General features: G+C 35.9%; 1 protein-coding gene across 3 annotated transcripts in view; it reads right to left on the reverse strand.

Moving 5' to 3' along the window:
- The window catches only part of Thsd7a (thrombospondin type 1 domain containing 7A), a 336,736-nt gene that overhangs the window by 67,882 nt on the left and 244,384 nt on the right, over nucleotides 1-24,470 (reverse strand). For all 3 annotated transcript variants that reach the window (XM_069996588.1, XM_069996587.1, XM_069996586.1), the window contains 3 exons: nucleotides 19,058-19,252; nucleotides 9,357-9,591; nucleotides 5,299-5,414 (listed from right to left, as the gene is read on the reverse strand). In XM_069996588.1, the coding sequence (XP_069852689.1) occupies nucleotides 5,299-5,414; nucleotides 9,357-9,591; nucleotides 19,058-19,252 (546 nt within the window). The remainder of the gene's footprint in view (nucleotides 1-5,298; nucleotides 5,415-9,356; nucleotides 9,592-19,057; nucleotides 19,253-24,470) is intronic.

Genomic DNA, 24,470 nt, shown 5'->3' on the forward strand with positions numbered 1-24,470 from the left:
GTCTAAATAAGTGCTATTTTAGAGCCCAGGTGATAAATTTCTTGAATAATTCCAAGCTAGGAAAAGTTTTGTTTCCCTTGATAATATTTTAAGAAGCTGTTATGCTTCTATTTTATTTTATTTTTTTGCTTTGGTCATTAGACACTTAGAGCTAATTTTCTCAATTGCAACTAGGTACTTATCATGACTGATTTTCTTATAAAATCTTGTTTTTCTTTTCTCTTCACTTTTTCCTTTTCTAAGATTTTTTTAAACTAAGTTTTTTATTGTGAAAATACTGTACACAGGGGTTACAGTTACACCAGCAAGGTAATGAGTACATTTCTTATCCAGCATTGTTGCCTCCTTTATTTTTCCCCAACCATCCCATCCTTCCCACCTCCTCAACTTACACCACCCTCCCCCTAAATTGTAAAGTTTGTTTTTCGACATAGCATCTTGTACATCTCGTTGTTGCAATAGGTCCATCTCTGTCCTTACTTAAACATTTTGTTTTTTCCCTTCCCCTCCCCAAATTATACCAACACCAAATACAGTGAAAACAGGGGTTAGACCATGGGGGAGGAGCACACAAAGCAACAAAAAAATCACATGATACCTTATAAATATGTTAGAAACAATAGCAAGGAAGGGTTCATTCGTTTAATATCATCTTATCTGATCTTTTCTGTTTTTCTACTAGTTATTGCAAATAAGGGAAACCATGGGACCTATGTTTCTTTGGGCCTGGCTTACTTCAGTTAATATAATTTTCTCCAAGTCTTTCCATTTCCTAACAAATGGGATGATGCCATTCTTTCTAATGGAGGCATGGAATTCCATTGTGTATATACCACATTTTCTTGATCCATTCATCTACTGAGGGGCATCTGGGTTGGTTTAGTCACTGACTGGCTCTACCTTCCATCTATAATTTCCATATTTTTCTTTTATTTTATGTTTATGATTTATCTTTCATCTTTTAAAGACAGCATACAAACGAAATAACCATACTTATAATTTGCTCAGCTTTGAGGTAAGGAGGAAGGTTATTTTTTAAAGAAAAGCAGGGAAAAGTAGAAAAAAAAATCAGAGACAAATGGGCCTTTGTTACCCAGATGGTCAGAAATTTCAGAAGCAATAATTCTCCAGCCATTTGAAAGTCCAGATACAAAGTATCAACAGGATTAAGACCAAGGTACCTGGGGATTTGAAGGGACAATGAGTGAAGCATCTCTGATGCCTTGAAAGACCATAGCTTCTGGTCATGAACCCCTTAAATGTTGGTTCTAATTTGGGAAGCAGCAAGTGAATGTTAGGTGTTTCAGTTCTGTTTAGTCTTTTATCTTTGAATGCACAAAATGTCTTCTGAGGAAGTGGCGCTGTAGCTCAAGTGGTAGAGCGCTCGCCTTGAGCTGAAGAGCTGAGGGATAGCACCCAGGCCCAGAGTTCAAGCCCCATGACTGACCCCCAAAAAAATGTCTTCTGAAATAAACCCTGAAATATTCTTTTAAGACTTCCTCAGCATGAACTTCACAAGTTTATACTCTAGGTAACTGTGACTCTAGTTTCACTTACTTAAGTGATTCCACAATATCAATCCACTTATGCTTATAAAACATTCTAATTCTTTAAACTCATTCAGCCTATAGGATAGAAACTGTGACCTGATTGAAGTGGAATACTTCAAAATGTGCCCAGAGAGAAAGTTGAATGGGATTATAGAGCAAGAGTCAGTTCATCCATGTTCCTACCCTCTGGGAGGCCTGTTTCTTCAGGTCGGAGCCAAGAACTTGCTTATGTACTATAATGCTCAGTCTTGATGTAGAGCTTCCAGTTAAGAGACTGTCAAAGGGAAAGCTACAATGCACATTAAAAAGAAAGCCAAGCGGTTATTCAGTAAGTTTGGTAAACTTGGAAACTTGTCCTTCTTGTGTTTTAGTGCCTAGAGCATTAGCCACAAAAAGTACTCCCTAAAGATTCAGAGGGTATACAATCTCATTTTTCAGGTATCTTAAGGCATTCAAAGTAAATTTCACCAAGGAAATTATTTGATGGAAAAATTTAAAGGGCAGATGAACTGATTTGTTGAGCTGGAAGTTGGACAAATGGCAGGTAGGTGCAGCATAGTGATAGGAACTTGAAAGGAAAATGTTCAACACACAAGACACAAAATGTGAAACCAGTTTTCAATGTGTGGTATAATTCTAATGTAACATTGATTCAATGGATGAGGGAAAAATATAGCTCTCACAACATTCTTTCTGGCAATAAATCCAGGGAGAGAGGGAAAGAAAAGAAGAAAGAGAGGGGAGAGGGAGAAAGGGGATGGGGAGGGAGGTTGAACAACCAAACATATGATTGATTGCAAGTCTTGTTCAAAATTAGGATTACAAATAATTTGTATGCATAAATTATTTCTATTGTTTGAAGTTCCATTTGATGAAAGTTAGAAAAAAAATTTAAAAATATTGAGAAGGGTTCTGGTTTAAGGATCAAACTACATTCTACCCCAAATTGATCTTTATCGGCATTGATTTCTGTTTTTCAAGACTTATCTGGGGAGAGGGAGAAATCACATTTTAAGTAACTCTTCTTCAGTTCTTCCTGGAATCCAAAGTTATTCTGTTACCTTCTTTTTGCAGTACTATAGTGTAATTTTATATCCTTAACGTTATTTTACAAAGCAAAGTAGCTCCACATTTTAACAAGCTCTTGCAAAAACTTTCCATGTTACCTTCAGAATTAAATTAAAAAGAAGCAGCCTACCCTGAATTAGTTTTTTTGTTGCTGTACTTCTTGAATGCAGAACTCAGTATAATTTCAATGAAACTTGGATGACTACCATTTCTTGCCAAATAATGGGAAAATTAACCTCATGTCACTGCTTTCTTTTCTTTTCCACAACAGAAGGCTAGCTTTCTATAACACCATTGTTTCCTTGTGCTCTCTCACAGCAGTCTATGGGCAAAACAGAAAAGGCTTCTCTGGGAGACCAAAGCATCTTGGCACTGTTATGCAACAACAGCCCATTCATTCCATGACCACCCCAGTCTTCTTTCATTTCCTCAGTACAAAACTGTAGATACTCTCTTATAAATCTGCCTAGGTTTAGGTTTCTGAAATTTTCTCTCTGTTCTAGGAGACTTAATATTCTAGTGTTGTCAAGTAAAACAGGAAGGACTGATCAGACCTGGTTCATTTGGCCTAAACTCACCTCTCAGAGAGCCTAGATTCCTGAAAATTGGTGCCTCTTCCTCAGCCTCCCCAGGAACTGGGAGCCTCTTCATGTTAACTTGTGACAGTGACCTGCCTTTCCCAATTCTCCCAGAGAGTAATCAGACTAAACCTATGATATTTCACTTTTCTATCACTCCACAAGAATCAAGCCCTCCTCTCTCCAAGCCTTCCCTCATCCTCAGACTCACAGGACCATTGCAGGCATGAATGCAAATCTGGATGTAATCTCTCAGTCCTCTCCATCTACACGAGAGTCCTGTCATTCTCACTCATTTGGGACACATGGTCTCTCATCTTTTACCTTTCTTGCTTTGCCACTTCTGACTCTTTTCTTCTTCTTCTACCTTTAAGAACTGCCAACTCCTCAAAGCTTCTCACATCAGTCTTATGATTAGTTATATATCTGGTGCTCATCACCTTGTGATATTGCTTTACTTAAGTGACTTTAGAACATGTTTCAGTGTGATCCCTTCTTTTTCCTTCTCTATCATCATTTTGGCGTCATTGATAACCACACGATCAGTCCACTGAAGGTAATGGATTCTGAACAATTGTACAGCCTCCCATCCAATCGCCTTCTCTTCTATCTTGTATCAATTATTTGCTACTCTGTTATTACCAACAGTAAATATACTGCTATCTTCAAACACTTTACTTTCCCATTCTTTGTAGACTGGCAGTTTAATTCTTATCTTACCAAGATTCTTCAAATGCAATGGAGATTTCCAAATACATTTCCAGTACTGCCTGTACTAGATGATGAGACCACATTTCAAAACCCAAACCCAAACCCAAATTAACTTGTGTTTCAACTCTACAAAATTCTATTTGCACTGTAAAAGCCATCCATTATTCAATTCATACTACATAAATAATCTAAATTAATTTTAGCAATGGTGCAATAGTTATTTCTTAAATTAGAAGTTGATTCTTAATTGACTCACCCTAAATGGGAGTCCAGAAGCATAAACAAAATAAAAACATGAAGAAAACTGAAGAAGCGTTCTCTCTATGGATCAGAAAATTAAAATGAGAAATAGGAGACTGTCATTTGTGACGATGAGAAAAGATTTGCTCAGTTATTGCATAAATCATGCCAAGGGTGTTTATCTTTCTCTCAGAAGCAGTGAGAAAAGGCCCTGTCCTGGAGGAAGGAAAGAGTTATCAAGAGACCTGCCATGATATGTTTATGTCTGTAAGTCGTAAAAGTAAAATAAAACCAAATTGTGAACAAATACTCATCTTGTAACTGCCTCATGGCACAGTAAGTGTTGGCAGAGAGACAACATGGCCGTTTTTCTCTTTCCTTTATTGTCAATCCTGAGGGTCACATTGAATCTGTAGTGAACCTGGCCCCTGCTATAGCTTGTCATTGATAGCCCTGTGTACTGATAAAATCTGTATACATTCCTTCTAAGAGTCAGAACACCAGTGTGCATTCATTCGGAATTAATGAAAATAAGAAATATTCATCAAGTTTAGAATCATTTCAATTTGAACTATGTCATATAATTTCTCTCTTTTTTTCTAATTCAACACATCAGTTTATCAGTACAATGCCTCTTGATTAATGCTTCCCATTCCATCATTCTGTCCCCGCACCTGTTCCAATCCCACTCATCTCCTCAAGTTACCGGGTTCCACTTTGCTCTGAATATTACAACTATATTCACCCATCTGCCTCCCTCAATTTGTCAGCCTTCACCTCCCTTTTACGTCAGCACACTTGGACAAACCATATTTCAGTTTCCTGGTATTCATTTTATTAAACTGCATGTGAGTTGACCAGAGGAATCACCATGGAAATCTTTGCCTGCATACACTACACTTTGGTTAATTTGCTTGTGTATATATGCTTCTGGGCCCTCTATACATGTTTTCATTATCTCATAACATTTCAATGGCATAAACTCACCCCCTATCTGGCACTCTAAAATAGTGCTGTTTCTAGATGGAAACCAAAATGCATTCATGTCAATCCGGGATTAACCCTAAATCACAAACATTGCTCAGAGCCAGGAGAATGTGGAAGCCCCACTGGATGAATCTGCGGGGCCTTCAGATTTCTGCGGACTGTACCTTTTTTGCACGAGGAGGGGCATGGTGTCCAGTCACTATATGGAGTCACAATACAGTCCTTCCTACAAGGAAGGAGACAAGGCCTCACGGTCTCAGGTCGAAGGTTTTCAGGGCACCTAGAAAAGCGAAGGGACACTGTTTGGCTCTCTGGTAAACCAGGTCACTCAACTTTCCTCAGGTTTTCGTTGCGAAAGTTGGAAAGTGGTCACACATCTATATTATTTAACTCTTGGGAGCTTTACTGCTCTTAAGAAGAACTACGCAACTCAATTAATTATTTTAACCTGTACCTCAATAAGGTGTCTCAAGCAAAATATGCAGGTTTAATTATAGCAGTCACGCTATCTAGAAGAAAGTATAGCAATTATACATTTTCTCTTGATAATATCTCCATTAACAAAAATATCTTTTCTTTGGTGATTATGTTGACATTCAAATGATTAAGGATTCAATTTTTGAACATCGAATTATTTTTAAACCTATTGCAACTTGGTGGGTTATTCTATTCTTTCTTTAAATTGCAGCAGCTTTTTTTGGGGAATGAATGCGAAGAACTACAAATCAAATTAAAAGTCAATTAATATAAATTGGAAGACAGTAGCAAAAAGGATATAAAAATATTTCAAATGGGACGTCACATTTTTTTGGTAAATAAATAAGTCAGAACTTAAGTATGAGTGAGAAAAATCAACACCATGGATAAGTCTTCCATAATTTATAGTGTTTTGCTGACATTGATTTCAAATGTATCTTCTATTTTAATTACTTGCCTATATATCTTTTGTTGTGTACAAATACCATATTTTATTCAATTGTACAGATACTTGCTCTCTTATTTTAATAACAATCAGGCTGGGTACTGGTAGCTTCATGCTTGTAATCCTAACAACTTAGAAGGCTAAGATTTGGTGATCACATTTCAAAGCCAGCCAAGGCAGGAAAGCTCATGAGACTCTTATCTACAGTTAACCAGCAAAAAGCCAGAAGCAGAGCTGTGGTTCAAGTGGTAGAGTGCCAGCATTGTGTGAAAAAGGTGAAAGGCCAGTACCCAGACCTGGAGTTCAAGCTCCAGTACTGAAATAAACACAAACAAATGAAAATTTGATTTATTTAGAAGTAGATTTTAAAGATAGATAAGATTTAAATTTTTTAAACAATCTTGCCAGTTTATGTTGAGGATAAGCTTGCAATTTCCCAGTACTATAACTATTCAGCCAATGATGAAATTTAAAAATAAACCATAGAGGTTGATGTATTATAATTTATATTTCAAATGATTGAAATTATAATAACCTTGCATCGTTCAAACAGGAAATAGGGCAAAAATCTCACATAAAATACAGTTAGTTATTTAAGGACTGTGAAATTATTGGTCAGTAATTATTATTGAAAGCTCTCCTTTGCAATGAGGAGGTTTATAACTCTGACAATGGGAGGGCATTACTCAATTGCATGCTCTTCAAAGACTAGTCTGAAATTAATCAATGGAATTTATAATGTTATCATTGACAACCTCTAAATATTCTTTTAGTTTGGAAATAGCCCCAGCAAGATACTTGGCTAACTGTGGAGAACAAAATTACTAACAACGAAGTCATTAAGTGAACACACAAAGATAAATTACACAGCCTAGATTATATCCAATCAAATGAATTTAGACTTCCTTTGGTGAGGCAATTGGTTCAGTCAACAAGCAACTTTTCTCCCCTGTACTGTTTGCATTTAGTGTTTGCGCTTTAAATCAAGGAATTGATTCTCCCCCCCAAATCTTATTCAAGGTCAAATTAAACAGATGTGATAGGAGCTGAAGTCTGTTCCTTGGGAGGATAGATAAGATCGATAACATTGATTTTACCATTGCACAGTAATCTATTTTATTAAGAAGACTTTAAAACAAGGTTTCTATTTGCATTTTTGTTTCAGATGACCAGCATTGGAAAACATTCAGCGAATTTAACCTAGCATTTAGGAAGAAGGGTAATAATAGTTTCCTTTGAATTCATAGTACTTGGCTTAATTTTCTAGAATTTTAGGCATTCAATTGAACTATAGATATATTTAAGTTACTGAATAAACTTCTATAGAGACAAAGAATGATTATTGTGGAGTATAATGTGGAACTTTCCAGCCTTTCATTAGGAAAATGAATGATCTTAAATCCAGTAGGCTTATTCACACATAGGATTGCACACATGTATATCCATTACCTAGTTGTGTGTAAGAGAAGAAAATATTAATAGCAATTTTTGAAAACAAAGGAGGAGACAACAATGCTTGATAAGAAATATACTCAATTACCTTGCTCATGTAGTAACCCCTCCTCTGTACAGTATTCTCACAATAAAAAAACTTATTAATGAAAAAGAAGAAAGAAAAGGTGAATTTTACTGCCACATTGGTGCAAGAACTCATCCTGCTCCACAGTATTTCTACCTCTGTAGTTGAGCAAGCACCAGGACACTTTTGGACATGGTGAGCTCATTTCTGCTGCTACTTCACTGAATTTTAATGCAGCACACACAGATTTTCACTATTAAAATGTTAGTTTGTGGGTACCTATTAAGCATGTGGAACTATCTGGCATACATTTTCTAGTATGTTTTTGAACTTCAAATGATATAAACAAAGTATGGGGTTACATAGCTCTAAGTCTGGAACCCTAGCCACACAAAAACAACTCTTAATGAGATTCATATTTACCTTTTCCCTCCCCACCTCCCCTACCTGTACTGGAATTTTCCATGCTTCAGATCAATTACTTTCATTTCCATTGAACACTAAGTCTCTTCAATTCTTTTTTTTTTTGCGGGGGTGGTGGTGGTGGTGGTGGTGGTGGTGGTGGTGGTGGTGGTGGTACGGATGTGGGGCCTGAACTCTGGGCCTGGGCGCTGTCCCTCAGCTCTTCAGCTCAAGGCTAGCGCTCTACCACTTGAGCCACAGTGCCATTTCTGGCTTTTTTTCTGCTTATGTGGTGCTGAGGAATCGAACCCAGGGCCTCATGCATGTGAGGCAAGCACTCTACCACTGAGCCACCTTCCCAGCCTCTTCAATTCTTAAGAAAAAAATAACAATTCCTAATATTTATAGAGTGTTGCATTGGTAAATTTTTCATTAAATACTTGCAATAGATTTTGAAAATCAATGTCAGAATTAGTCAACTCATCTAACATTTACACTTTCCTAATTGGCTATTTGTTTTTGGAACCTATGAGGCCACATTTATACCTATGCAAAATTGATTGTTTTCACTTTCTGTGTTTCATGTGGTTTAAGTGATTTGATTAAAAAATATGTTATATAAATGTAGTGGAATAGAGTTTTCTAACCATCAAAAGAATATAATTTCAACTTTGATTAATCTAATTGGTAATTGATAATTCAAGTAATGCTGCTAGTTGTTTATTTTTACAGTTCTGACAAGGCACATGAGTTCTTCAGCTCTTTGTTTTCCCCTCTAGCAAACTGTATGGCTAGTTATCACAGTATTCTTAACAACCATGAGAAACGGAAAGCTTTTCTAGCTACCATAACCCTTTCATGCTATCCCAAGGCTTTCTCTTAGCAGAAAATGGCTTATTCATTTAACAACTGAAAGATAGAATAAGTTTACCTTCAATGTTTTTGATATAGTATTTTCTAGGCAAAATGAAAGGCAGATCATAGAAAGCAAACACAATTAAGGTAGATTGGCAGCTTCCCTTGCCTGCAGATAGTTAAGAGGTCATAGCTGACCTACCGGGCTAGAACTCTGTGTACTGTCCTTATCAATCAGCCAAACTCTACAGCAAACACTTCTTCCATCGTCTCCCTAGCTTTCTAAAAGAAGTGAGTGCTGCCATAAAGCAGAAAGATTTCGACAGGATTTATGGATCCCAGGTACAAGATTGTGAGGCTGTTACAGCCTTAGCAGCAGCCGACTTTCAAAACAAACAAATCTTACTCTTGAGGACAGGTATGACAAGCATCAAAACATTCCATTTCATGCAACAGGGAAAGCGCAAGCCAATCCTCTGCATGGTTGATCACAGAATTTATTGTTGTAATTTTAAAGCCCTTACTTTTTGGGTCCCACTTGGCCCACGTTGACTCGCACACAGATGACTTTTCGTGTCTGCATGCCAACAGAGCAGGAGGCCTCGCCATTCCAAGTTGTCGTTGTGTTGAAGGACGAAACTGAGGTGTCCTCGATGCACTGGCCCCAGGGACCGGTTTGCCAGTGGTACACAGTGCACGGATGCTCATTACAGCTGCGCACCTCTTGTAGAGCACTGCTGTTGGGACAGCGGACTCCTCCTATAAAATGGGACAATGGTAACAGATTAGACCTAGGGTCAACTGTAACCTTACCATTTACTGTTCACTGGAAATAACCTATCAACAAATGACCTGCTATTTATTGAGCAGCACCCAGTTAGGAAGACAAATTGCATTTTAATCTTACCTCATGTGGCATGAGCTCACTTAAAATACAAATGCAATGGGGATCTAAATGTTATTTGATTTTGAAAACTATGGAGGGCCTTAAAGAAAGACCATCTCAATTTCCCTAGAGAAATCCAACTTGGGGTTCAATGAAGCCTGTTAATTGCTAACCAGAGAAACAGACACATTGAGACTCTCTGGATGAAGAAAACATAGTGTGTTTTCAAATGCTATCTAAATGAAAAGTCATTAAAGAGTTTTTATTAGCATAGATTTTGTTACACAAAGGGAGTCTTATTGTGACATATCCATCCATCCATCCACCCATCCATCCATCCATCCATCCATCCATCTGTATGTCCATTGATACATCCAATATCCCTTGATCAAGCATTCCCAATTCTCTCTCTTCCTTTCTTAAAATAATTTCAACAGGTTTCATTGTTCTATATCTCACAAGCAAATACTCACCTTCATTCAACCTGTTAGCCTTGACCCTTCACCTAGTATCAGCTTCCAAACATGGCTTACATAACCTGCTTTGATTGCCTGTTATTCTTTACAGTATATTACAGATATTAAAATACTTATTACTTTAATGTGTTAGGCTTTATGGTGATTAGGCACAGAGATGTTAAAATAAATACCATTTTATCACCATTTAATACATAATTGGAAAGGGCCAAAAAATAATGATATTATATTTCTTCAAACCTAGAAAGTTATCAGCTCTACATTACCTTACCATGTTAGGTGTCCCCCCACAAAAGAAGAGTGCTTGCAAATTACATGATCATACAATGCTTTTTTCTCAACTCCATTTTATATGGTTAGTTAAATAAATTCTAATTACTTAATTGCTTAGTTTTCTTATGTCACACTCCCAGAAATAATAAAGGTATTCCAAACCCTTCTCAAATCTTTCAAGTGACTTTTTTAGTTTCCACTTATTGAAGTTTGTGTTCTCCTTCAACATTTTATCATCTGTGACATCAAGAATGTTGGTACCACAAAATTTTTTGAAGTATAGAGGAAGGAGTTTTATTTTGAGTATATAGCTATGGGAATACAGAATAGCAGTATATATTCATCCGTTTTTGGGTATAGAATCTGTCCTTTAAGATTCTACTAGTCCTTAAAGGTAGTTTGGACCTTGATTTTGGGCATAAAAATATAATCATCAGTACCATCATTTTTTGTCTGAATCTAAAATGGTTTAGAGTAAAGGCAGATGTAAAAATGAAGGCAGGAATGAATGACAAGGTTTCCCCACTTCCCAAGCCCCCTCACCCCTTCAGGGCTTTCAGTTAATTTATAGGCCTAAACAAAGAGCCTTTTAGAAAAGGCAGTTTATGTACCTGTTACAATTCAAGTCTTTTTAATTTTTCTCTTTTGGTTCTTTGGGAGAGGCTCTCCCTATGACAAAATATTTTCTTTCTGTAAAGATTTAAAAGACTTGTTTATCCCAGAGTTTTCTTGCAGTTACTGATACTTGTCTATTGGGTTGATGCTGTTGCATTCTTAATTGCTCCAGAAGGTGTCAATGAAAGTCTTAAGCAAGAAACTAGGATTTATTTTCTTTCCTCAAATGGCCTTTAGTTATTTTTGATTGCCTGTTGCTGGCAGAAACATCATAGACTTGGTATTTCCTGCAGGAACTATAAAGTTCATATATATAAGCAATGACAGCTATGTCATAACTATTGCTTGACTACAGTAGTTTTAAAACATGTAAAATATAAGTTTTAATAACTTCAGAGATATCATAGGGCAATGCATGCACCTTTTAATCAGTAAAATGCACTGTGGAATCATCATTCTGGACTACTTTCTTACATAGTAGTCCCATTATAAATAAGTATGGCCCCATTCATAGGAAGAGCCTCATTCTGTGTCTACAACTGTCACATGAATTAAAAAATATGAGTGGATCAGCAAACAGTTTAAATGATGCGATCTCCCCTTAGTAATGATGAATTGAGGAATCCCAGTTTCTTACCACAATGCTATTTTTGAAGCCAATTACAAAAGTAAAAATATTTGAGCTCTTAAATGTAAGATATCAGAAGAACTTGTTGCTCACTTTATTAATATTTGATACCACTGATGCACCTATAAAACCCTTAGGGTTTAAGGACCTCCCTCCTTCAGTGAATAAGTCAGTCATTTATGCAGCACTAAGTGGTCTCAGCATCGGAATTACCCTCATTAAATAGAGTTTCACTGACATTCTTTGCTTTATAAAGGTGCAAATGTATGCCATCTTCTAGCTCAGGAAGTCCAGTAAATTTGTTTAGAATTCGAATGGGAATGAATGCTAAAACATATTACAGGTGTTGGAGAGAAGTAAATGAACAGAGCTCTTGCCCATCCTGAGTTGCTGGATTTGTTCAAGTTGACCTCTCCAACTCAAGTAAATTGTAAATTCTATATATGGATAATTATTTGAACAATTATGATTTATAGTGAAATTATTGATCTACAGAAAGTATGTTTATTTACCTACAGTTTTTACTCTGAGCATACAGACAGGCTCTTGCAATTGTGATTTGTTTTTTCTGAATTGTTTTTGATAATGGAATTGGCTAGCTGGCTTTGGGGAAAAAAATAATAAGGACAAAAAGCTTGACATCAGCACAATGTGTGAGGAACTGCAAAATAGCTGTTAAGTTTATAGACAGAAACCTATTTATTTTCTTGCCCTAATCCACATTAAAGCTACATTACTACTTTAGAACTGATGGAAAGATATTTGCATGGATAAGCTCCAATGTGATCTTAATTATAACAAATTTTAAGTGTGGTTTGAAGTAATGAGATATTGTAATATTGTTGTGTTATTTGGGGAATCATTTTATGGTGGAACAATTGATAAATATATTATTTAATGTATTTCAGTATTATTTTTTTCAGTATTATGTATTTCAGTATTATGTATTTCAATATTATTTAATGTATATCAGTTATTTCGGTGAAGTTCTAATGCAGACATCTAGGAATATTTCTCTAGTCCTGGAGAAATTATAAAATTATTAAAAAAAATTTGCAATAAGTATATTTTCAAAAATCTTCTCTTGCCAGGGGCTAGTGGCTTAAGCCTATATTCCAAGCTAACCAGGAGTTGAGATCTGAGGATTACAGTTCAAAGCTAGCCTAAGAAGGAAAGTCCATGAGACTCTTATCTCCCAATTAATCACTAGAAAATGGGAAGTGGCACTCTGCCTCAAAGTGTTACACGCTTTGTACTAATACAATGATTTAGATTTTCTAGCACTTCATCAAAGGGGAAGGGCATATGGAACTGTAAATAATTCCAATATATACACTTTTGTACTCAGATAAAAATATTGACTATTATGTGAAACTCCTCCCTTGGGAGTGAAAACATGACTTTTCTTTCCCACATAGAGCTCATAAAATCTTTGCTAGCATGCATTTGATGAAAACTATAATATTTCTGGTTCTGATACTGATATCTTTATAATCAATACAGGATAAAATAAAGAATCCTCTTCAAATAGACATAGGTATTAAGTGTGGTGTGCAGTGCTTAGGCACGATGCTTCACAGGACACCAGAGAGGCTAGAAATAGTTCTGACTAATTCTAAGAATGTTATATTGTGGGGAGGAAAGATGAGTGGGGGGTCAGACCAACATATAAATGATATGATTCTAAATGGGATGTGATAATTACAATAAAAAAGAGAGAGATTAGGTATAATTAGGATTGAAAGAAGATTCCATTACTTTTTAGAGACTGAAAAAAATGGTCTCAGGAAGAAAAAGGCAATGAAATAATTTTGAAAGCAGGATGTTGAGAAACAGAGTTCTCATATGGTAGAGAAGGGAACAAACATTTTATCTATGCAAAACAAAAAAAAGAAAGGAATTAAAGGCATGCAAGTAAGTATGACCTTTGGAATGAGCAATAATGATACAGTCACATGACCTGTGGAGTTCATTCAAGAAAGTCACTGACAGCAAGGATAAGAAAAGGGACCTAGGAAATGTTATAAATAGGTTGTAAGCTGCTTGTAACAGTGCCTGGTGCTGTAGCCCAAGTCCTTTTAACTGCAGACCGCAGCTGGATGAATAGCACATTAGCAAGGGCATGCTTTGGGAGAACTGAAACATAGAGAGAATTAGCACCAGAGCACTCGGGGGAGTCTGCTGATGAATGCCTCCCCCACCCCTTTCTTCCTTGCAGAGGTGGGAGAATTTCTCTTCTGCTGCTTACATAAATCCTGCATGGTGGACATGTAGGGAAAGACAGAAGCAAGAGTGCCTTTTAAGGTCAACAGTGAGGATATGAGGAAGCACTAGAATGTGCTTAGAAACCAGAGTTAGGAATGTGTATGTGTATATATATGTAAGCACACATACGTACATATACAAGACCTTGGATTCCAGAATTTCTCTAAGAAGTCTGGGTACTCCTGAGATCTTAGAATTAAAATCATTTATCTACAGCTAAAAATGAATGGGTTAAAACAGAAATATTACTCCATATTTTCATTGTTAAACTATACTTTTTGAAGACTACTAATTATTTGAGAAAAATTGGCCCAATTTTATTTCAATCTGCATCTGTTCTTTCTGTAAGTCAAGCAAAACAGCACATTGCTATTTGGCTGATGAAGTTATATCAGGTCATTCTGAACTTTGTAAAAATAAATCTGTCATTTTTACTTTGTAATTAATGTTGAGATAATGAGAATTCAGAAATTATAATGAGTGGAAATAAATTTGAACATTTTTTTCCCTTTTTATATCAGGTATTTTTTGAAGACTTGCCTAAATGCTCAGAAATTAAAACAGATAAAAATCTAAAATCAAATCTTAATTTTTTGGTTTAAATTCAACATACCTTTTTATTTTATTTTATTATTTAAGTTTTTGTGCCAGTACCGGGGCTTGAACTCTTGCTTGTCTTTGTGGTTTAAGGTACAAAACTGGTGCACTACCACTTGAGCCATGTCTCTACTTCTGGCTTTTTGATGGTTAATGGGAGATAAGAGACTTACAGATTTGTCTGGCTTCCAATGGTGATCTTCAGATCTTAGCTTCCTGAATAATAGGATTACACTCTTGAGCCAATTATACCCAGTTAACCTTTACATAACTATACATTTATATCAGATTTAAGTATTAAAAATGTGCTATTTTTAGCACTTCCCACCATAATCCAGCCTTGCTTTTTTGTTGGTTATTTTGGAGATAAAAACTTGTGAACCTTTCTGCCTGGGTTGGCTTCAAACCAAGATCTTTCAGATCTCAGCTTCCCAGGAAACCCTTTAGGCATGAGCCATGGAAGTCAAGCTACTTCCTGTTCTTTTAAATTGTTCTTAATAACCTTCCACTGTGATTTTCATTTCTGTACTCACAGGGTACAGTCATCACTGTGCTCAGGTTCAGATATCTTACCTACAACCTGCCTGCCTCTGACATGCATCCTAAGCTGGCTTCTCTAGTCAATGCTGAGCTTCTTCCCATACTCTGCTGTGTGTTGACATCTTGTCCGTCTGCCTTCTCATACAACCCATGCTCCCACATCCTCCTTCACACTACTCAGACACTTGAAACTTCATGCCAGACCAGCCTCTTGGATACTCTTTTCCAGACTAGGTTATGAAAACTCACCAGAACCACTTTATATCTCCCCTCATCAACTGGCACAGATATCCAACTAATGACTTTTTGGATAGAATTATTCAGGGAGGTGAATAGCTTAGGAAAGAACGAAATAGGGAAAGAAATGGATATAAAAATATCTAGTATGGGAAAGAAGAAACGGCATTCTGTTATTTTATCATTTGTTTTGGTTTTGTCAGTTTTGGGTCTTGAACTCAGGGCCTGGGCTCTTGTCCCTGAGCTTATTTTGCTCAAGACTCGTGCCCTACCATTTAAGCCACCGTTCCAATTTTGGCTTTTTTTTTTCTGTTTATGTGATACTGAGGAATTGAACCCAGGGCTTCATGCATGCTGGGCAAACACTCTACCACTAAGCCACATTCCTAGCCCTTATTATTTGTTTAAGAGGAACAAAGAGGTCTGTTTAATTTATTGAGTTGAAAGGTACTGGAAGTATTTTAAATGCATGTATGGATGTAGATAAAGATGTAGAAACATACATACACACAGACACATAATGAGAAGACTGAGTAAATTAGCATTAAAACTGGTAGTTAATGATACCTCTTTGTCTAACACATGGTAGGATTATATTTTTTCTTGAAGTCTTACATAGCTGTATGACTGTGTGTGTGTGTGTGTGTGTGTGTGTGTGCACACACACACACACACAATCCACACAATCCTGTAGCTAGGATTATAGGCATGCGCTACCCAGATAGTGTAACTTTTTAAAGAAATGAAGTATGAAAAATGAAAAAAAATCACTTTCAGGTGGAATGATTTAATTTCTTCTCTTAAATAAACAGACCCTCCAAGCATCCTCTATTTCTGGCATGAAGATTATGGCCATATGGTGACAGCTAAATTCCAAAGTTGTGGCTAAATGCTTTTGAAGAAGAAATTAACTCCTACTCATTTAATCTATTGACCTTCTGGGCTATCAGTACAAGTACAGTGTAACATAACTTATCTTTAATAATCACACAATATTCTATAACCTTCAGAATAATATTCAATTAAGATATTACAACCAAGATAAAATATAGTTTGCAACTTTGTAAATCCAGATAAAATTTGCATATGTACTTGACCTCTATGTTATTTCAACAGAAATTTGTTGTATAATTCTATGTTTTAAAACTCCATCATACCACTTTGGTGGTATGTTCTCTTAAAGTTATTACCATTATCTTTGGATTCCAAGAAAATCAATAATGTTTGTAACAGAAAGGCACTAAATTCTGAGGAAAAATAGACCTACTATTGTGTAGAATTATACACATAATCTGATCGCAAGCAAACAAAAGTTAAACTTCCTTAGTTCATAAATCATAGGAACCCTAGCTTGAACTTCTAAAAGTCTTATTCATACTAAGATAAAATGTGTTTCAACATCCAGAAAGCAATAGATATTAAATAAATATACGGGAGGGATTAATTCTGTAATAAGTATTTATACAAACATGGTAGTTTTTGAAAATACTGCTAACAGAGAGAGAATGGCACATTCTTAGGATCAAAATTCCACCAGGGATTCTATCTCAAACTGTATTTTGAATTCATGTTCTTATATGATTTTTTTCATGAACATAGATGATTTTCTAGCATGACTTGCTCATGATGCAGCTACTAGACTTAATTAAAAATTATTGAATTCCCACCCTTTCAAATTAAGTGTATGATACCTATCAGAGGACAATCATAAATTTCAGCTTCTGAAACATTTCATGACCTTTCCGTGTGAAGCATTTGTCTGTAGAAATAATGATCTATCAAGTTTTTGCAAGCCAAGCAAAATCCTTGCCATGTGACTCTGGGGGTGAAAAGTCACTCATTACTAGTCACACAGCAAGTGTCTGCAGAGTATAATGGATTTACAGGAAGCAGGGTGACCACAGATCTAATTTTAATGAACCACAAGACATAATCTGAGCTGATAGAATTTGAAGTCTCAATATCATCTAGATAAGGTTCAAGTTATTGTTTGACAACACAGGGAATATAATTATCTCTTTGAAGTTTCTACTTTTAAAAGAATCTAGAAACTTTTTTAGAACAAGCAGTTATACTGGTTTTAAGAAAATAGGAAAACAGTTTGGGATTCTATGAAGAAGCATCTATGAAAAATTTCTAAGATAATTTCAAATGCACCAGTGGTATTCACTAGTCACTGTTGAAAATGAACTATCCAAGTTGTAGGTGGGGACCAAGGGAAGAACTGGAAAGAGTGAGGGAGGGGTGGCATTGTTCAAAAGAGAAATGTACTCTTTGTAGGACTTATATAACTGTGACCCCTCTGTACCTCACCTTTATAATTACAATAAAAATGCATGAAAAATAATAAACCATAAAATAAACTTTTATATTTACCCTTAAAAAAAGATACATGGGAATATTTTTCTATAGGCTGACATTTTTACATGAACATGTTTTTGCTGATGTAAACCTCATGTGTAAAGGTCATGGTAATTACATGCCTGCATAATTAACTCATACACAGTAAGTTTGCTTAAAAACCACTATCAAGTAACTATTGTTAAAATATTTCATAAACAAAAAAGAATTTTAAATGCATAGATTTTATACAATCCCTCAAAATTGATTGTGTATTCACAGATGTATGCTAACAAGAAATAAAAATATAATCACTATTAAATGTTGATAAACAAAAGGGCCATTGGATTGACAATACCCCATAGGTATAAACCTATAGTCTTGAGATAGGATATGCTGAATATGAAAGAACTTGAGTTATATCTATATTTTCTCACTTCTGTCTTATTTTACAGAATAGTCACAAAAATATGTTTGACATTATCTCTCCTAGTAATACAGAGGCCAGATTAGCACTGTGACAAGCTTGAAAGACAATAAGAGCCTTGTATTTCTTCAGAACAGACTTGCAAAGTATGTATGGATACTTGACAAACATGCCTTTTTTACCCAATGGCGTGAAGTGACCTAGAAGCAACACATTTTAAAAGAAAACACCATCATTGCATGAGACTCTATGGATCTCAGAGCTTACATGCAAAAGTATGGTTGGTAGAGAATACTTTATAAATATCAGTCAGGCAACAGCCATGATGGTGTTGACATAATAAATTTTCTTTGTGAACATATATGACTTTTTAGTGCCAAAATGTGACTGCAAGGGATAAAACTACTGAAATAGAGAAAACAAATGAAATGTGTGAAATGTTGGGAGCTATTTTCAGACTTTTCACAGGCTTAACACGTTGGAATACACAAATTTTAATTACTTGGAAAATTAATAGGAGATAAAGCAATATGAGTTCACTTTTATATCTTTTCTCCTTTATTAAAGAGGTATCCCATAATTAATTTTGGGGAACAGAACATGTCTACCACATATACAAAAATTGAGTATTTTTTCCTGTTGATTTTCTTTTTCTCTTAGAAATTTTATTGTAAAAGTGATGTACAGAGGGTTTACAGTTATATAAGTCAGGTATTGAGTACTTTTCTTCCGGAACAGTGTCACCCCTTCCCTCATTTCTCCCAGGTTTTCCACTCCCAAGTCCTTTCCCTTAACATCCCTCCTTCTCCAAGTGGTATAGTTCATTTCCAACATAGTATCTAGTGAGTATCATACTGTGTCATTTCATTGAGACTAAATAGAGATAATGTAGGTCAACTTGGAAAAGAAACCTAACTCCTTTCTGAAGCTGGTAGCTTTACCTTCATCGCCTGCATAAGCCAGAATGGAACGCGCACGTATCTGTTTCCCTTCTGTTGTTTTTCCTGAGCAGGTGTGTGAGCAGGAAGACCATGCAGACCATGCGCTGAGTACGCAGTCCTTTGGGCACGGGGCATCACAGGCCACAGGGATGGGGAAGATGGCATCTCTGCACAGCTGTCTGTCCACTTCTTCTCCTGGGAAAATACCATCATTATCAGTCTTTCATTGTTAAATCCATGAAAAACAAGCAATTGAAACCAGGTGGGTATCCAGTAAATTAGATGATTTCTCTTTTATTCTTAATGCAAAAAAAAAAAGCCAAAAGAAGAAAGAAAGTATCATAGAAGTTAAAAAAGAATCACCAAAAACATCACATCTCTCTCTCTCTCTCTCTCTCTCTCTCTCTCTCTCTCTCTCTCTCTCTCTCTCTCACACACACACACACACACACACACACACACACACACACACACGTCCCTAAATAAAGGAAGGTACCTTTATTGATAGAGGCATACATTTGTAGATCAGACATATTTGAAACTATTTTTATTCTACAGATCTGACCATAAGTGATGCTTATTCTTACAATCTAAGTAGCAATAAAGCATTTCTCCACAATATGTTCCCTTTTCATTTCCTTACTGACAAACTATAATTTACAGAGAATGATTCTACCTATAGCAGGTATCATTTTCCCACAAATCAATTCAAAGACATCTTTATTTATAAATGCTCTTTTGTCTCCCAGAGAAGATATTTATGTATAATTGGCTATATTTTTTGTTTCATTAAAAACTTAATTTGTATATTGGAAATAGCTAGGAAGTATAAATGCAAAACTATATTAGAAAGTCACTGCTTAAGGGGTTTACATAAAGAAGGAAAAAATGAAGGATCAGGAAAACCGTGCTAGCGGAAAGAAGGTGCCATTTCAGTGTTCAAACTCATCAATGGAACAGTGATACTCACTAGATACTCACTAGATACACACAATATTGGAAATTAATTTACAACTTGGAGGTTGGGGAGTTAGAGGGGAGGGAAAAGCAGGAGAAATAGAGGGAGTGAGTAACACTGTTCAAAAAGCAATCTACTCTCATTGTTGCAATGGGTCAAGATGCTATGTTGAAAAACAAACTTTACAATTTAGGCGGTGGTGGGGGCGGGGTGGATATAGTTGCGGAGATGGGAGGAAAGGGATGTAGGGGAAACAAAGGAGGAGGCAACAATGCTTGATAAGAAATGTACTCATTACCTTGCTCATGTAAACTCCTTACTTAACTTACATAACAGTAACCCCTCTGTATATCATCTTTACAATAAAATAAAAATTTAAAATATAATTAAGAATTTTGGGTAGACAACAACAACAAAAACAACAACAAAAGACCCTCATCAATTGTTGGTGCTGGTGGCTTACACCTGTAATCCTAGCTACTCAGGAGGCTGACATCTGAGGATAATAGTTCAAAGCCAGCTTGGGCAAGAAAGTCCATGAAACTTTTCTTTCCTTCCTTCTTTCTTTCTTTCTTTCTTTCTTTCTTTCTTTCTTTCTTTCTTTCTTTCTTTCTTTCTTTCTTTCTTTCTTTATTTTCTTTCTTTCTTTCTTTCTTTCTTTCTTTCTTTCTTTCTTTCTTTCTTTCTTTCTCTTTCTTTCCTTCCTTCTTCCTTCCTTTTCTCCTTCCTTCCTTCCTTCCTTGCTTCCTTCTTTCCTTTCTTTCTTTTGTTCTTTCTTTCTTCCTTCTCTTATTTCCTTCCCTTCCTCCTCTGACTCCTCCTCCTTCTTTTCTTCTTCTCCTCCTCCTTCTTTCTCTCCTCCTCCTCCTCCTCTTAATCCTTCTTCATTGTAAAAGTGAGGAACAGAGGGTTACAGTTACATAAGTAAGGTAATGGGTACTTTTTTTTTTTTAACACTGTTACCACTCCCTCATTTTCTCCTACTTTCCTCTCTCTACTCTGCTCCCCTCCAAGTTGTGAAGTTCATTTCCAAAACAGTGTCTAGGATCATTGTTGAATTAGTTCATTCTATTTCCTGCTCTTTCTGTGATCCCTTTTTCTTCTGCACATCAGATAAACTTATACACAATACAAAAGGGACAGAAAACTTAAAAAAATAGACATAAAACTCTTATCTCAAATTAACAACCAGAAAACCAGAAGTTTCATGTGGTTCCAAGTGGTAGAGCTCTAGCCTTGAACAAAAGTTCAAGCCCCACAATCCATAAAAACAAAACAAAAAACCCCACCTCATGAATTATTCCTATAGCTCTCTAGGTAAATACCAAATTTCCAAAAAAAACCTTACAAGATGATGTATAACCAGCTCTGCTCTTGCTCTCCACCCCTAACCTTACCTCTCCATATGAAAGATCTAGAGATTAGCAAAATAATTCACTCATTTAGTAAATGAGTAAATAAATTTGAGAACCATAAGCATAAATAAAAAGGAAAATGTTGTTGCTAGTCATAAATGCCAAAGAAAATCAAAAGAATATAAATACTGCTCACAAATGAAGAAATGTCTGGTATATAATTCTAAACTCTTGCTGCTTAGTTGGTGTGTTAAATATGTCAATGGAACAGAAAGAAACAATAAACATTACAAAAAACACAAAAAAATTCTGCCATATCTCCATAGAATAAACCATGCATCAAAATTCAGATGAGAAAAAATGAGTGACTGACTGCAATTTTTTTATTAGACAAGTGTTAGCTAAGACAAGTACTAGTTATTAGACAAGTAACTCTAACTCTTTCTCCTTGATGGAGAGTTGGAAGCATAATTTCATATCTATTCCTTTATGCATGTATTTGAAAAACAAGACCTGAAATCAGAAGTCAATTGGAAATGTTCTAACATGTTAATAGCTATTACATGGCAGGCCCTTTCCTCATTAGACAAAATCAGAAGTCAATTGAAGTGCACTTATGTGTTAATAGCCACTACTCTGTAAGATCTTAAATCATTAGACTTCCTCAGTATTACACAGGAGAGGCTTATTGAAATTACAGTTGAATTGACAGTTTATCTTTCTTTTCCATTTTTTGGGGGGGCCTGATCTCTGTCTGATCTCCTATATTCTGTTTTGTTTTTAAATTAGCATTAGGAGTTAGCAATGCAATAAAATAATATAATAGGAAATGAGATAGTCAAGTTGAGTTAAAAAATCATTATTGCATAGGGCATTTGCTATTTCAGGACTGATATGCTAATGACTTTTCCTATTTTCTTGATTGCTATCTTTTATTTTAGCATTCACCCTTTTACATTGTGCTCCAACTTTCTGTGGCAAGTAAGGAAAGTTTGAAACTGCAGGCTATAATTAAGAATTACAATGTTAAAATCCTTTCTAAAAGCGAGGCTACCATTTCCACTCAGAAATGTTGGATTCATTATGCAGCAAGAGGGAGTTGGCTGTAAGTGCACTGATAGATTGCGATGCAGGTTTTGCATGATGGGTTCCTGTCTGTTGGACTGTAAACCAAAGGGCACACAATTTTGACTTTCCTTGATTTTCAAGCTATTCTTAACCTCACATTAGTTTTTCCTTACACATCTTACTGGTCTCAGTGGTATATTTTCCTGCAGGTACATTCTTTCTTTTAGGAAGCATTCTTCACTCCTCAGTGGTACTGTTCAGACCATCACAGAATGTTGGTCTGTACACTGGACCAAGTACTGTGTTTGGTTCTCGGTACTGTTACTCTTAAACTGCCATGCTCGAGAACTTTGCTAATGTAATTCTGTGCACAGGGAGCTTATGTGCTATTTGAATTTGCCAAAAAAAATCAGCCTCTTATGGAATCATAATCTTCACTTAAAATGATTTCCAAGTGTTTGGTATGTATGTAAAATCTAAGAAATGCTGTTACTTCGAGATTGTTTTCTGCATTTTCCTTTGGGTTGCCTAGAAGCTTATTGCCTGTGAAAGGCCGTTGCATAAACAAACTCACTTGGATTTGAAATCCAGCATTAGTTCCTTTTCTGTGGGAAATCTGCCTGTACGTCTCTTCACTCAGAATATACACAGGGTTAAAAACATTTATTCAGTGCTTAGTTACCAAATACCTGTTATTTGTCAGGTACCTTGGGGATCTGAGGTTGTATCAATTTTATTCTCAAAATTGTATTTCTTAGAGGGAGCTTGAGCTAAAAAACATAATTTGTGGATATGAATCCTAATTTCTAGTGTCCTGGTATTTCAGATAGGTAGCAAAAACTTGCTGAATATCAATTTCCTTTAAAGTAAAAATAGATATAGGATTAGAGATAGAATGCCCAAGGCCCTAGGTTCAGTTGTCAGCATCAAAAATTAAAGAATTAGGAAGTGGCGCTGTGGCTCAAGTGGTAGAGTGCTTGCCTTGAGCCGAATTGCTCAGGGACAGTACCCAGGCCCAGAGTTCAAGCCCCACGACTGACAAAAAAAAAAAAAAAGAATTATAAACAGATATTCATACCTATGTCCAATTGTGGCTGAGTGCCTGTAAGATAGATGATGATCATTTTAAGGTATTATGTCATTTAGTTTATCCTCTTAATGTGGGTGATGCCAGATCCAGGTTTATGATCAGGGGTAGGTTCTAGTAACTTTTAATAAAGGAGCAGACAAAGATACTAATGAATTGCCCTACTTTTTAAAGTATGGTGGTAGAGAGAATTCAAAGTACCAAATGAGTGAATAACAAATGAGTCTGTCTACAAAGAGATCAACTGGGAGCTCCAGTTGTTCCTCAACAAAGAGATATCTGCATCCGCACACACTGAGCATTCATCAAAAGTTCTGCAAGAATATAGAATCACTCACATATTTGACTTCATCTCAAGAAACATTTTAATTAACTCAACTAGTTGGAACCCTTAGGAGCTGTATTTTTTTAAAACAAAATTCATTGTTAAACAAACACCATAGAATAAGTCATTGGGGAAACATAGCAAAATAATAAGTGAGTAAACAAACAAATTATGACAATGTTGTATCTGCGGTTATCACAGGCAACTTCATAACTTATTCTTCTCAGCCCTTTGTGAGGCTTCTTCTTTTCCTACTTTTCATCTAAATGATACTGAAGAAGAGGTCATGGAAGAGTAGAGCAAAATAATTTCATTAGTTCAAAGCTTGTTTCTGTTGAGAAATAGTGACTTGAGAGAACACGAGTATAAAGTAAAATAAGCATATACATGGCCAAAGATAGAGTTAATTTATACCTTTCTATATTGAGAAATAGATATTTCACTACTGAGTACTTTGGAAATTTTACTTCGTCATACCAACCACCCCAGAGCTAGGACATATTTAATCCCCAGATATCCCCATGACTTGGGCCATTTGATATTTTTGCATCTTTTTAAGTCTGGATGCTCACATCTGCTTATCAGTCTTATGGATGATGAGCTCTGCTGATGGTGCAGGT

Source organism: Dipodomys merriami, unplaced genomic scaffold (assembly GCF_024711535.1).
Source record: "Dipodomys merriami isolate MVZ:Mamm:240054 unplaced genomic scaffold, mDipMer1.0.p SCAF_5, whole genome shotgun sequence".
NCBI lineage: Eukaryota > Metazoa > Chordata > Mammalia > Rodentia > Heteromyidae > Dipodomys > Dipodomys merriami.